Below are 16066 nucleotides of genomic sequence, written 5' to 3' on the forward strand. Positions count from 1 at the left end.
TTTGTTTGAAGCATAAACATGAATACCTAGTGCGGAATGTACACTGATAGCAAGTCCTTCATGCTCTGTGTATTTCGCCAAACATACCACAAAACATTTTGGGATATTGGAGGATACACAAAAAATGTAGTTCGGTATACAGCGTCCACACTTCTGATAAGCCGCACTACCTAATGCGATCTAATTAGAACCGGACTCGAGACTACCTCCTGAGGTGGTCTTGAGTCCGGTTCTCGAGTACGGTATTAAATGCTGCGTAGTGTGGACGCAAACCGTATTTAGCACTTTTAAGCCGGCTTAAATGCAACTAATACGGTTTAAAGGCATAGTGTGGACAGGGCCTTAGATTGCATTGCATTATTAATTTGTGGGGATGAAGTTTACATTGACTTTCTATGTTCATTCAACATATGATTGTGTGGCAGGATCCTGAGGGAAATTCAATCTGTAAACTGGATGTGTAAAACGGATGAGATTCAACAGCAATTCCAGTGGGACTGCCTTCATGGATCAAAGAAATCATCTTTATGGTATTCCCATCCCAACTACTCACATAACAAATGAAAATCTCAAGAGGATAGTCTGTACTGCTGTATACTACAAACAACTGAATCAGCAGCAGAATTCTCAAGAAACATCCCATGCATTTCTATAGTCTGTATTCAACTGTTACACATTTGGTGTACATTTTAAGACATCATACAATTGTAAATCCTTGTGATGAATTATTAACCAGACAAACAGGTCAATAAAAACCTACAAATGAGTCTGAACAAACTGTACCCTGTGTGCGCTCTGGTAGTGCTGTGGCTCAACAGTATTTGATATCCCATAGAGATTAAAAGTATGTTACAGCATCATAGTACAAAGAAAGTGGTGTTCAAGAACAGGCATGGAATAAAAACTCCTTGATCGTACCAAGAAACCTGACGGTCCTGCGCACCAGTGGGTTCAGGTAACAGCAATCTCCAGTTACTATCGTCTTCTCACGGTTTTCAAAATCTTTTCTGGCAATCTGAAGGTAAAACACCACGCATTCTGTAATAAAGATCTAGTAAAACGAAGAAAGATAAAAAATAAATAGTTAGAAAGTTTACAAGTGGGTTCATTTAGCACTTAAACCAAACTGAAATGCCTTGGATACCTTAATTCAAAAATCCAACTGAGTGAGTTGGAAACCTCCAAGATGAAGCTTTGACTTTTTATTTATTTATTTATTTATTTATTTATTTATTTATGTGTATCTTTGGTTGTTTGGCCCTTTCAATCCACTTTCAGGTTCAGTGCAGTTTGATGCAGACTAACTGCTGATCTATTAAATTTGGTATAACAGATGGAGATAGTAAAATATCTATAATATTATATTGAATCTCACACAGTAGTCTAAATATTTTAAAATGTATGGAAATGCACAGGCTGATAAAGAAAAATATATACTCTAATAAAACATTTTGAAAACATATTTTTCTTACCACTGGAACTAAATTATAAAATACATTATTGTAGTTAATTTTTAGTAGTTAAGTTATGGTGGATCTTAGTGTACGTGTGCAGACCTTAACATATGATTGTGTTATGATTTCATAACAGAAAAAAAGCCACGCATGCAATGAAAAAGGCATGGCGTCAATGTGAATGTGTTTTTGTGTGGAGAAGTGTGGATGTGAGTATGTAAAAATAGATTTGGCATCTTACTGCTCTATTAGAGCTGGCCTGACTGCCTGATCAGGACTCAGAGCTGTAAGCCTGTCAGCTTGACTATCCGCCACTGCGGAGTATGAGAGGTGGGCTGATGTGTCCCTTATAATCACTGCATCAGTAATTCAATTTAAATTCTGCCCAAAACTCCTGCAGCTTTTTCTTTTTTTTTTTAATTTCCACAGTACCTTTTCAGCATCTGAATTCATTTATTTTTGCTCTGTATTTTAGTTGATAATCCACAAGCAATACCATTTGATAACACTGCCTCATTGACGTGCAGAATTGTGTGTTTTAGTTTCTGCATAATGATCCCCACACTGTTACTTTTTACATTTATTTATTCTGATGACATGGATACTGTTAATCCTAAAAACAAGTTTTGTAACCCCCCCTCCCACACACACACGCACGCACACACACACACACTCACACACACCACACACAACCCAACCCACACCATCCCCACCCACCCCACCCCTCCCACCCCTTTAACCAATTGCTTACCACCAATATGAACAAGAGAAAAGTTATATCAGCCTTCCCAATTTCTTAAAGATGTTTGAAAAAAAAAAAAAAATCTTGTGTATTTATGTGGTCACTGAAGCAGCTGTCCTGTACACTATCCTGTCAAAACAACTGAAGTTCCTTCTAGTGAGATACAAATCAAATATCCCTGTGGTTTAAACAAAGGGATACTGTACAAGTACATTTCACATTAATTAGCAGCTGTTTTTAAAATCCCCATTAAGGGAGACTTGAAATTCTGAAGATAGAAACAAATAAAAAATACTGTTTCAGTCTTGAAAACTGATTGCAACAGGCTTAGATTTCACTGTGCGGAACAAAGGGATTATAACCAGGAAGAAAAAAAAACAGGATATAAGATGTATTACTTTTACACTACAATGAATAATTAAAGCAGGACAATAAAATGGTAGATCTTAAAAAATGCTAAATGTACTGTACCCTCCATCTAGGGTTCTGCATTTAAATGAATATTGTAAATTGTTTTATTTTTTGCACTTTTGAAGTTACAAATATATAGTCACTCAAAATATTATGGTCTGTTTCAAACAGGAGTAATTATCCTTTATTTGTAAATAAGTATTCCAAATGGAGATGACTGGGATTCAACCAGCAACCCTGTGCTTGATAAATATTTATACATGCTCTATAGAAAAAAAGAAAAAGAGAGAACCGCACACGCAGCTGCGCTCTATGATCAGAAGTGATATGTTTTTATGAATTAAAGATATACCATTTTGGAGCGCAACTGAGTGTGCGGTTCTCTCTGTTTCTATAGTGAATTATGAACTTGCACCACATCTACTTCGGTGTGCGGACCCTTTTTTCTGTTTATGTATACATGCAAGCCATGAGCTCTGTGAATCTGAGAGGCATTCAGGCTTTATCACATAGTTTGTCACAACAGCCTGAAGAGTTCAGATAAGAGTCACGCTTTAACCTATTTAATGGAAATTTAATTACTGATATAGTCCCGTTTTCAAAGGCAGTGGATTAAATAGGACCAAAAATGGTCCTTTAAGCTAAACTTTAGGGAAGACTTGTTTTATAGTTTCTTCATTCCATTCCAAAATTTGAATACGCTAAATATTTTTTTCAGTTATTTTAATCTTTGTACTGTATATGATATGGTCAGCCTTCTTAAAAAAGTACCTGCGTATCATGGTTTGTTAAAAAAAAAAATGCAAACATGGAAGGAATCCACAGATAACAATCTTGTACATACATTTTTTAAACATTTTGAATTGATTACAATTGCTGTTTAATGTTGAGTACCACATAGCTAATTTCAACTTTTAGCTGTACACTACACTACCTTTGTATTTAAAGTTCTCTGACTATGTTTAATGACGTTTCTATGTGATGATGCTTTTCAACTGTAATAAGTATCTCAGTCAGTAAAAACATATTGATGATTGCAACAAATCTTTATAATTTAACTTTGAAAAAAGTGTGACAGCAATATCCCATGGGCTTCTCTTAATTCAATTAGACCAGAAAGATGATTAATTAAACAATAAGCTATGATGAGCACGGTTGTGAGAGAATCATACGCCTCTGCGGGGAAGAGAATGTCTTTAGCCAAGTGATATTTTACAGCAGTGAAAATATAGAGATTGTAATACGGCTCAATAATAAAAAAATGTAAAATGGAACACAATTTTAAAGTGTTATAAATATAAAGTGTTATATATAAAAGTGTGCAGAATTTTTTTCTCTAAATAACAGCATGTGATAAAAGAAAATATAAGACATGTTCAAACAAAAGGCACAATATCCCATAGTCCCCTTCCAATGAAAAATGCAATCAATACAATTCTTAGCAGAACACAGGGGTCTGGTTACCTGGACAACAGCTATAGCTATGCAATATCAGCAACAGGACCATGTAAACAATGCACATCACCAGTTAATAGTACACTTAAAAGAAGATACCTCACAGCTTAAAGGAATAGCTGACTGTTGATTGGTTGAAGAATGATGATGAAGTAACATACACGCAACATACACGCAACATGTTGCCTGGTGTTGCAGCAACTAGGTTCATGCAATAGTTGTCTTAAAAACGTGTGCTACTGACGTTTATGTCTCCAAGCACCTTTTACCAACCATATCCACATTTTGAATGAAGGGTTAAAAGTATTTAACTTGATTACACTGAAATGTTTAAACAATTTGAATGAATTCCAGTCTTTAAAACCAACAGCTGTACATTTTTTAGATCTTGATTTTTTTTTTGTCCGTTTCTGAGAGGAAAGGTCACATGAGGCATAATTCATATATATGACAGGGTACAAGCTGTCTTTAAGTTGGCACACTGTTCAGTGTGATTTATGGTTAGTGAACAATCTGCTGAAGGGACATTTTTTAATTGAATTAATTCTCAGTGTTTATTATTATTATTATTTTTAAATAACTCTCTTTGACAAGTATATGCCTTGTCCTTAACTAAACTCGTTCAGTGCATTAAAAGGAAACACAATTTTAGCACCACTGACAGAAGGTTTGACTGTAGAAATCTTCATGAAAATAGAACAAATGCAAATAATATCAGATCCTTACAAGGAAGCTTTCTGTTCTACTGAGACCAGCTAGAGGCAGTGTTAATTTTATGATAAGAATTAAAGAAAAGACCCGATGGGACATATTCTAGATTTTTGTAAAATACATATATATGTTTGTATGAGTGTAGCACAAATACTTGATTCTAAGATATTTGATCATTTATTTATTTTTCTTTCCACTTCCATTTGCTATACAGTAAGTCTCACATGTGCAGTTCTAAAAGCACATACTATGCAGCTAAAAGAAAGTTCTTGGTTTGCATGCTTTCCTTTCAGGTAATCGGCTTCTGTTCTTCTTTTCTAGGTCATTTGAACTCAGCAGTGTTTCAGGGCAGCTGGCTGGAAATCATGTCAAGTCACTGGGGGGCAGATGGCGGGCTAGTGACACGAGAGAAAGAATTGAAGGTGTGGGGACAATTTCACTCTACATGAGAAATGTACAGTGCTAGGAAGTGCAAGACTACTTTGAAAATAAGGTGCACAAACATAGCTATGTGTATACTACCATACAGTTTTAAAATGAAAGTCAATGTATCTTTTGGAACTGTAATTAAAAACATAGTATTGGAACAACACTGTATGTGTAATCTGCTAAGCACTACAGGGTGCGGAAACAGTGTGAAGTCAGAAATATACACTACAGCAGAAGTCATTTTCCCCTGGCTCTCCATTGGCTCAGGATCATGACAAGGCAAAGAGTTCTAAAGTTTATATGCTTCTTTTTTTAAGGAAAAACAAAAGTTATGGCATTTCCTTAATACATGTTACTGTGGTGCAATAACATTAAGGGGGTGATGTAAGTATAGGCGCAGAGCAAATAATTGCCGATGCAAAATTCAAATTGCATTGTGGCCAGGCAATTATTTTGCACTGCGCCCTATGTACGCTTAAGAGCTAATTCAAATTACTCAACACGCACAAATAATGATCCGCAATTACGATACTTAGGGTCTCATTAAGTGCATTGGTCTATTTAGCGCTAGCACTTGCAGAGTTAGGAGTACAGAAGGCAGCAGTCGCTGTGTGACATTTGTGGAGCACGAAAATACAAACCAAAAAAACATTTTCAGAGGAAGGGCAGCAAAGTCCTCTTGGCGCATGGAAAAGAAAAGTTTTCTGAGAAGGAACTGAGAGTTTACTGGAGAAGCAGGAGCCTGAGAGGTCACTCAGCATGAAACAGAGTTGTTTGTAAAAGCCTCAGACAACATCAGTTATGCTAGTATCCTTAGGAAATTATATGTATTGGCCTGAACTTTTAGCATGACATCCAGAAATTTGCCTAGCACTGTGGAAAAGGTGGATTGGGCTATCCCTCCACACATTCCAACTGTGGTCTAAAAAGAACCAGAGACTAAGTAGTGCAGAGAGTATAGCACTTTCAGATGAGCAGGGATAGCGGTCCCTAGATTGGGGTTTAGCTCATCCCTCAGTTCAGCTATTAGGTCTAGGATGACCTGAGGAGTGAGACGATAATGCTTTAGCACCACATCCTCCGGTATCTCAAACAAAGTGACCTTGGGGTTGAATATGCAGTGTCTTCTTCGTCTTGCCCTTCTCCTCCAAACGTTTTCATGGATTAATGATGGCAAAGTGCAAATTTGATAGCGGGTGCAGAACGCCAGATGGACACCATTCTTTACATACGCTGCATTTTTAGTGACCTGTAAAATCAGACTTTACGGCTGCTAAACACGATTTACGGCAGCATTATGGGGGTTTTGCACACGCAAATCACTTTGTGTGTATCCTTACATCACCACCTTAATGTGGAAACTACTGTATAACCTTTACAGAAAAAAATAAAATAAAATTCTTTATAGTGTCTCTCAGATCACACATCTTGTTATAGGACCATGGTACTGTACATACACTGGTACCTTCCCCCAGTTTACCTGATAGAATGTTAGTCTGTGTTCTACCTAGAGGGAATGTTCCACATGGTTAGGATAGGGGACACCTGCAAAGGCAAAGATACCCTTACAGTCGTTCCTTTTTGAACACTTGATAACATTGTATTGTTGTAGTTACTTGGTTTTGCACTAACTATACAACTTCCATAAGCATAAAATGTTTTCCCTTTCTTTCACTGGCTTACAATGCATTATATTCAGCAGTGGCTTTAAAAATCATGCTGTTGGTCTCCCTGTGGCAAATGTGCAAAGTAATTCTGCAGTTTACCACGCTTGCCTGTGTTCTATGCCTTAACTCCTAATGACTGCACTTTGCTTTTAGTGTCCCACAGCAAACTGAAGTAGACTGTAACAAGAGATCTCAGGCTCTGATTGTCTTAGTCCAGGGACTTACTGGCTAACAGTAGTACATTACTTAAAAGTGATACATTTTGACAAATATTTGAGAAGTCTTAGACATAATTTTATAAAAGGAAATATAATACAAAAGCAACCATTCTAAAATGAACAGGCTCTAAGCTGCAGCGCACACAAGACTATTACCTTCAGATCAGGACTAAAGACTTCTCTTTAACCTGGCCTTACTATACTGGTAGGTAGATAATTGTGGGGAGGGGAGACTGTGTGGGTGTCCTTATTGGCCATTATTTCTATTGAGATAAAGTCAGAACACTGATCTTTCAGGGAAAGAAGATAATACTGTACATGTTCATTTTCTGAGACTGACGTGAAAACAGGATTTAATAAACATGCATTGGAGTTATAGTGACACGAAAAGCACTTTCTAGGTGTTTTGGATTTTTTGTTCTTCGTTTTGTTGCTGTGGGTTCATTCACTTCAGTCTAGGTGTATAACGTTTCAATACACCTGTAAGTTGCTACACCCCTGCCATAGTCCTGAAGCATTTCCAGTCAGTCTGGTCTGTACCTATCCTTGAGATCCTATTCAAATGTCCTGGATAAACCCAGTTCTTCATTTGAATGTCCAGGCTGGGACATTGTTATTTGTGGAGATTAAATATCAATATAAATACTAAACATGTTACACAAACCTATTCATATTTTGCCAGCAGGTTCAGAATAATTTCAGGGTAGCATATTGAATACCATAGCAAATCTGGTGGGCAAGTAAAAACCACCCACACACCAACAATACTGAATTTATTCATGCAACCTTTCAAGTACTGGTGATGTACTTTCAAAATGTAATGACAGGAGTACAGAAATGTACAGCGACTGCATATGTGTGTGTGTGTGTGTGTGTGTGTGTGTGTGTGTGTGTGTGTGTGTGTATATGTGTGTGATTCCATTCACCAAATTATTATTATTATTATTATTATTATTATTATTATTATTATTATTATTATGAAGAAGAAGAAGAAGAAGAATACACACGATTGTCTGTACCCAGTCATACAAACACAATGAATTAAGATGATTATGATGATGTGAAAATGAAGACTGTGTGGAAGGCAGGATAATTTATTATTTGAATGCTTCAAAAACATGAAACCAATGTGTAGTACACTACCAGCATAACAAGAAGCAGTCTAGTCCTGCTTGTGATGAATCATTACTCTAAAACAGAATACTGTATTTGGCATTTTCATTTCCATATTTCACTACTGTACAGAAGACACGATTTGGTAAAATACCAGTTGTAGACTAAAGTCTACTTTTAATAGTGACCAATTTCCTATAAGACTGTTGATACTTTTTTCATACCATCTATGTAAAACACATTCGTTATGTGCTTAGGATCGTTGTGATTCATTGAATCCAGCCGCAACTACAGATGTCAAAAGAAAATCGACAAATGTCGGCATCCATATAAAAACATGTCAATATGCAGCCTACATTTTAAAAATGTGAAGGGTACATTAGAAGCATGATGCTTACTTTTAGAAATCCATGTTAAAATATGTGTTTAAAAAATATGAAGTAGGAAGCGGTCATGATCTCCTGAGATGTTTTCTTTAAAATACAATACAATACAGTGCCACATTATACCGACGACAGGACCACTGATGATTGCTTATAATAATAATAATAATAATAATAATAATAATAATAATAATAATAATAATAATAATAATAATTTGTCGATACTAATAATTACTTCAAGATGTAGATCCAAGATCTCTATCTCGCTTGCTTGCCATTATTGGCAACAAGATCGCGCAGAACACAACGCCTGGTACTAAGCTTGTTAACTTACATGACATTTGATAAAGACACAGTTGTCGGCACTCATGAAGACCAGTAGACCGCAGTCTTACTTCAATAAAATAGTAGCTAGATAGGTAACTTACAACCAGAGTTGGGACTCCCGCAACCACTGAATACAGGAGGGCTGGAGGGATCGCACTTATTTCCTCGGGTCCAGGATAGGGCTTCGTGTACGAGCTGTCATAGCAGAAAAATCCTTGAACGTGTACGTTGAACGTGTCGGTGTACTCGAAGTAATAAGCCAGCATGACAGTCCCTGCCATTATCACCAGCTGAAAATAAAGCATGATCGTTAACGAAAAGGGAAAGAACATTTAACAACACGATCCCCTCTCATCAAAAGGCACCACTGTCTCCCCTAACGCAACAGGGGCTTTTTTCTCTGCAGCTCCGTGTCTTGCTTGCATCTAGAGCTCATTGGAAAGCTAATCCATAAAACACTGAATGAATTGCAAAATGTGCTTTTCTGCCGTCACTGCTAAAGGGGATGTAGCTAAACAGTGCACAGCGACTAAAAACGGTGGTCTAGACTACAGATTTAGTCATACCAGATGCAACTTGCTTTTCAGCACGGAAGGATTGACTGACGTCCGCACGGAGCTCCTGCCCCTTCATTTAATCATAACTCACCAAATGGCTTTACACGACTTTCAGACACTTACGTATTTTCATCATGTTTGTTTTATTCGGTTAGGGTTTATTATTTACTTTAAACTAATGTCTGATGTGATTTGTCTAGTCAATGCCAGGGGTGGGACACACAAGTTGCATCCAATTATTATTATTATTATTATTTATTTCTTAGCAGACGCCCTTATCCAGGGCGACTTACAATTGTTATAAGATATTACATTATTTTTACATACAATTACCCATTTATACAGTTGGGTTTTTACTGGAGCAATCTAGGTAAAGTACCTTGCTCAAGGGTACAAGAGCAGTGTCCCCCACTGGGGATTGAACCCACAACCCTCTGGTCAAGAGTCCAGAGCCCTAACCACTACTCCACACTGCTGCCCAATTAAATGATATCGTTTCACAATGGGACAATTTAAACTGACATCCCTTTGACAAATTGGCGAAATACAGTATCTCCTCTTTTTTTTATTTATATGTATTTACTTGTGTTTATTTTTTTTAGGCATGTTGGCGTTTCAGCCTAATTGAGTTTGGGGTCTTTGTGAAATATCTTATCAACATTTCTCCCAGTATGGCTTATGCTTCACAAACGTGTTGTTGGCTACACCATAAAAGCGCCTGCAGACGGGGCAGAGCTTTACTCCATCGGTTTTGCTACTGGGGGTCTCTGCACCCATGCCCGGCGTCAGGTGAGTCGGTGCAGAGTGGCTTTGCAGACACTCGCTGCTCGTTCCATACAACAATGGAATACACCTAGCAGTCCTGTGGGTGAGACCCCCTTGAAAATGAAACTCGAATTTGTTTTCTTCTAGTAAAATAATAGGATAAAAAATACTTTGTTCTGCTCTAGATAATAAAAACAAAAATATATAATTGGCGTTTTGCATTGCGATACCGTCTGTTTAGTTTGGTTGTCTATGGAGGGATGGAGTTCATCTGATATATTATGCAACTCCTAAACTTTTTTTTTTTTTAAAACAGTCATCTTCTGCACTTTCTTCAGTACTGCAAGGTATTTCTACACAGTGTCCCTGTTAGCGTTTTAAAAGTGTGTTGTTGTTTTGGAACACCAGATGTGCATGTTAACATTGTTTTTTGATGTTAGTTTGAGTGCAGTGCGGTTGATTCTGTAAGCTCCGTCAGTTATGTGTCCCAGAACTCCCTTAAAAAACGAGATGATCTTTGTGAGTTCATGCAGAAGAAGTATCTTCATGTTTAAATAATAATAATAATAACAACAACAACGATAATAATAACAATAACAACAACACTACTACTACTATGCCCTTTCTGCGGTCAGTCCGAGTCGGTAAGCCACATTTATTTTTTGTGCGCCAGGCTGCAGCCGTTTTTCCTTTTATTGAAAAACCTTTTGCTGCAGTTCTGGCTGCATTTCTCCCCCACCCTCCTCATTTTCGGGCACCCTGTTCATGGCTCCACCAAGAAGAGGGACCTCCTCGTGAATCTGCTCCTGGCTCTTGCTAAACTGGCAATTTACAAGACCAGGAAGCGTAAGATGATCGGGGAGGGTCTCTTTGACTGTGGGGCCATGTTCAGGGCCCTTGTCCGATCCCGGGTTAAGTTGGAGCACGCCCACGCGGAGTCTGCTGGCGACATGACATCTTTTGTCGACCAGTGGGCTCTAGGGGGCGTGCTCTGCACCACCTCCCCTTTGGATTTGAAAATTTAATTTACAGCTCTTTTTGACCGGTTCCTCATTTAATTTAGTTAAGGTTCGTCTTTTTTAGCACCCATAAAGGGTGCTAATTAGTATTTTTGTCCAGCTGTCTGTGGATAGCTGGTGTAGTTTTGCATACGATCCTTAAATAGGACTACTACTACTACTACTACTACTGACAGGTCGCACATTTGTGGAGCTCCTGCAGCAGTGTTTCAAAAGCATTAAAAACAGTTATTAAAACTTTTTATTTTGGAATTCTTTTTATAAATTCACCTATCTAAAGTAGTAGTGCACCTTTTAGTTGAAAAATATTCTGGTTAAGTTGTTTTATTTTTTAAATAAAACACTTTTTTAGTTTTTCTTTTCTCTCCCTGCACTTGCCTGCATAAGCAAGTGCAGGAGAGATTTTTCTTTCTTTGATTTTTCTCTCTTTTTAAAACACTTCTTTTATTTGATTTGTTAATTTTACTTTAAAGCTTTTATTTTTGTCTTTTTAGGAAAATTATTTTTATGTAAATAACTGTTTTAGTTTTTTAGTTAAAAATCGTTTTGTTTTAAAAATCCCCCATCTCTGCTGTGTGCAGAGTGGGGGAAGGGCAGGCAGGGAGCACAGGCCGTGTGCTCCTTTGTTTGCCCTTTGTTTGTTTTTTGAATTTCTTTTGAGTTTAAAACAATTCTTTAGTTTTGAACTTTGATTTCTTTTTGAATTTTCTTTGTGCCCCTGCACTATTGTAGTGCAGGGGTGTGTCAATTTGTATTTATTTATTTATTTAAAAATAAATAAATACGTTTGTTTGTATTTAAAAAAAAAAAAAAAAAAAATATTCTAATTTTGTTTTGATTTAAAACTTTTCTGTTCTGTGCGCCCCTGCACTATTGGAGTGCAGGGGTGTGCAATTTGTGTTTGTTTTATTTTTTTGAACTATTGTTTGTTTCTTGTTTAATTAATAAATAAATAAAGAAAGAAATAAAGAAATAAATAATACAAATAAAAAGTACATAATGAGTGGGCAGACACCACAGCCCCCCAAGCAATGGGCAAAGGCGGCCGCGAGCAACGCGGCCCCCCCATTTAAAAATATCACCAGGAGGCACGGGGTCAGGTGCCTCCTGCGAGACTCCCTCTCGATCGAGGGCTTCGTCAAGGCCATGGCGAAGGCGGTGGGACCAGCAGCGATCGTGGCGGCCTCCAAAATGTACGGGAAAGCCGTGTTTTTCCTTAAATCGGAGGCCGCCGCGAACACCGCGATCGAGAGGGGTCTCAGCGTGGGGGGCATGTTTGTCCCCATCGAGCCCCTCGCGGGGCTGGGCAGCAGGGTCATCCTGTCTAACGTGCCACCGTTTATTCAGGATGCCCTGCTCATGCCCCATCTGCAAGCCCTGGGGGAGGTCAAGACGGCCATCCACCCCATCCCCCTGGGCTGCAGAGACCAGGCCCTCCGCCACATCCTGTCCTTCCGCCGCCAGGTGACCATCCACCTGGCGGGGAGGGACACCGTGGAGGGCAGTTTTGTGGTCCCCTTCGAGGGGACCAATTACGTCATTTTCTATTCCTCGGAGGAGGTGCGGTGCTTTCACTGCAAGGAGCTGGGGCACCAGAAGAAGAGGTGCCCCAAGCTCCAGCAAAGCGCAAAGCCACCCGCGCAAGCACCGCGCCCCTCCGAGTCCACCTCGCCCCCGGGGCCTTCAAAGAGGCCCGCAGAGAAGGGCGGCAAAAAAGTACCCGCCCCCCTCCCAGTAACACCCGGGGGGGGAAAGGGAGAGAGGGCCCCCGAGGCGGCCAGACCCTCCGCGCCTCCAGAAAGCGCGCGGGGGGAGAAGGCCGCCGAGTGGACCGCGGTCGCCCGCCGCAAGAAGAAGGTGGCGGCCAGGTCCACCGGGGAGGCCAAGCGGGGGGAGACGAAGCCCGCCGCCGCACCATCTGGCGGTGGGTCAGGGGGAGTCCCAGAGATAGGGACGCCCTCGACGGCGCCCCCCGCGAGGCAGGGCGGCAAAGCTGCCCGCAAAACGAAGCACCTCATCCCCGGGTACGATGAGGAGAGAGGCGCTGCCGGAGGCGTGCTCCCCGTCGCCGTGGCAGGGCAGGGGACAGCCTCCGGCAGCCTCAGGGGGAAAAGGAAGGCGCAGGCGCGTCTTCCCACGTGTGCACGCAAGTGCACACGTCTCGGCCTCTTGCTGAGGGTCCCCGGGGGGGCGATAGAGGGCCCCCAAAAAAGAAAGAGACCGCCTCGGCGTCCCCCCTCTACCGGCGACAAGGGCTCCGGCCCTCGTGCTGCCACGGAGGGGGAGAAGGAACCAACCCCCGAGGTGGTCCGGGGCTCCGCAAAAGCAGCGGAGCCCATGGAAGAGGCCCCCGCCGAGAGGCCAAAGGGGAGGGAGGAACCCGCGAGGGCAAAACAAGCCCTTCGGGCAGATCCCCTCCCCGTCACAATAAAGACCTCAGAAGCCGGCCCCGACTCTTCCATCGAGGGGCCGGCCGCAGCGGAGGTCGCCGAGGGGGCGCAGGAGGGGCCCCCAAAGGAACAGCTGCCTCGGGCACCGCCTTCCTCCGACGGCGACACGGGTCATGAAACCTGTGTTGCCGAGGAGGGGGCGGCGGAACCAGCTCCCGAGGCAGGCGCGGGCTCCGCGGATAAAGCGGAGCCCATGCAGGCGACCCCGGCCGAGGGGCCGGAGGGGGGGGACGAACCACCCCTCCCGGAACAACAACTGCCTCGGGCTCCCGAGGCGGGCGTGGGCTCCGCAGATAATGCGGAGCCCATGCAGGCGACCCCCGCCGAGGGGCCGGAGGGGGAGGACCAACTACCCCTCCCAGAACAACAGCTGCCTCGGGCTCCCGAGGCAAGCGTGGGCTCCGCAAACAACGCGGAGCCCATGCAGGCGACCCCGGCCGAGGGGCTGGAGGGGGGGGACGAACCACCCCTCCCGGAACAAGAACTGCCTTTGGCTCCCGTCTCCGGGGAGGAGGCGGATCCGGCCCCCGAGGCAAGCGTGGGCTCCGCAAATAACGCGGAGCCCATGCAAGCGACCCCCGCCGAGGGGTCGGAGGGGGGGGAAGAACCACCCCTCCCGGAACAAGATCTGCCTCAGGCTCCCCTCTCCTGCGGCGACGGGGGTTCCGGCCCTCGTGCCGCCGCGGAGGGGGAGGAGAAAACACCCCCTGAGGCAGAGGCGGGCTCTGAGGAGCCCGCGTTTACATTGGTCTCCGGAGCGCGGAAGGGAGGGGAAGAACCGGAGAGGGCAGAAGGTGGTGCCCTCGCGGTAGATCCCCTCCCCGAAGTGCAACGGGGCCAAGAAACCGGTCCCCGACCCAGCATCGGGGGACCGGTTCCAGTCACCGAGGGGGCGCGGGAGGAGCCCCTGGAACAACAACCGGTGACTGATGCGGAGGAAGGGGAAGGACCCGAAAGGGTGTATCCCCTTTCTCTAGGGGAGGGAGGGGAAGGACCCGAGAGGGTGGATCCCCTTCCTTCGAGGGAAGAGGACGGGCCTGAGACCGTGCCTCGGACCTCAAAGGAGGGACCCAGAGCGGGGAAGACGAGACCGTCCGGCTCGGCGGTGTACGTCGAGCGTCCGTCTGCGCCCCCGAAATCAAGGGTGCAGACGGTCCCCGCCAGGGTCCCTCCGCCGATCTCTCCCGCCGCGTCCCCTGGGGGGGGGGCGCTGGGAGAGTCGGTTAAGATTAAAATCAGACGCAACGCGCTCACCCACCAACGTGAGTGCGTTGTGCTTCTCCACCGCGAGGGGGGCGGTGGAGAACCGGAGGAGCGGGAGGAGGACTCGGAGTCCGCGTGCAGCGTGGGCTCGGAGAGTCTGTTCGCCCCTTCTCCGGACATCCCTGCGGCGGAGCTCCTGGATTTCTTGGAGGCCACCATCCACCGCAGGGACAAGGTCCAGCTGGCCCTGGACAAATGGGGGGATTTCCAGAGGATCCTAAACTCTGTGAGATCCTTCCTCAGGGCCAGCCACGCCAGCAAAACTTCGGGCACGAGCGTGCACATACGTGCCCGAAAGTTTCACGACCAGTTGGTGAACTTCGGGAGATCTCAGGATCTCCCGTGAGTGTCGCCAACTACTCCTGACAGAGGACCATGTATCGCATCGGGACCGTGAACGTCAACGGATGCAAGGACCATTTCCGCAGGGCCCAGGTAATCTCCTTCCTGAAAAAAGGGGGTTACTCTGTGTGCTTCCTGCAGGAAACCCACTCCACCCCGCAGGCCGAGGCCAACTGGCTGCTGGAGTGGGGGGGGAGAGTGTCCTTCAGCCACCTCACCGAGTCATCTTATGGGGTGGCGACGCTCTTCTCCGGGTCCTTTGTTCCCACGGTGCTCGATGTGGTCAACGTCGTGCCGGGCCGTCTGTTGCACCACCGGATCCGGGACGGGGACGCTACCGTTCACCTGGTGAACGCGTACGCTCCGTCCTCGGGTCCGGCGAGGGTCCAGTTTTTCCGCCGGATGTCGAACCATCTGAACACCATCGGCGCCGACGAGCTCGTGGTCCTCGGGGGTGACTTCAACTGCACCCTCGAGGCCGCGGACCGGGTGGGGCGCGAGCCCTACCCGCTCTCGTCGGCCGCCCTGAGAGAGCTGATCGCTCGGCTCTCTCTGGTCGACATCTGGCGGTGGCAGCACCCGGACGCCTCGGCCTTCACCTTCACCAGGGTGAGGGAGGGGCGGGTGTCTCAGTCCCGGATTGACAGGTTCTACGTGTCGCGGAACCACGCTCATTGCGTTCGCGCCTCCGACATCAGGCCGGCGCCGTTCACGGACCACAACCTGGTGGCCGTGACGGTGGCCGTGGTGCCAGCTAGGC

At 44.1% G+C, this 16066-nt stretch overlaps 1 protein-coding gene across 1 annotated transcript in view; it reads right to left on the minus strand.

Moving 5' to 3' along the window:
* LOC117404711 (phospholipid phosphatase-related protein type 5-like) overlaps positions 1-16066 on the minus strand; it is a 51079-nt gene that overhangs the window by 14357 nt on the left and 20656 nt on the right. Inside the window, exons 3-4 of the mRNA XM_059031708.1 lie at positions 9012-9200; positions 919-1051 (exon numbers count right to left, since the gene is read on the minus strand). Coding sequence (XP_058887691.1) covers positions 919-1051; positions 9012-9200 — 322 coding nt within the window. The remainder of the gene's footprint in view (positions 1-918; positions 1052-9011; positions 9201-16066) is intronic.

The sequence above is a fragment of the Acipenser ruthenus genome, chromosome 10 (genome assembly GCF_902713425.1).
Source record: "Acipenser ruthenus chromosome 10, fAciRut3.2 maternal haplotype, whole genome shotgun sequence".
Taxonomy (NCBI): domain Eukaryota; kingdom Metazoa; phylum Chordata; class Actinopteri; order Acipenseriformes; family Acipenseridae; genus Acipenser; species Acipenser ruthenus.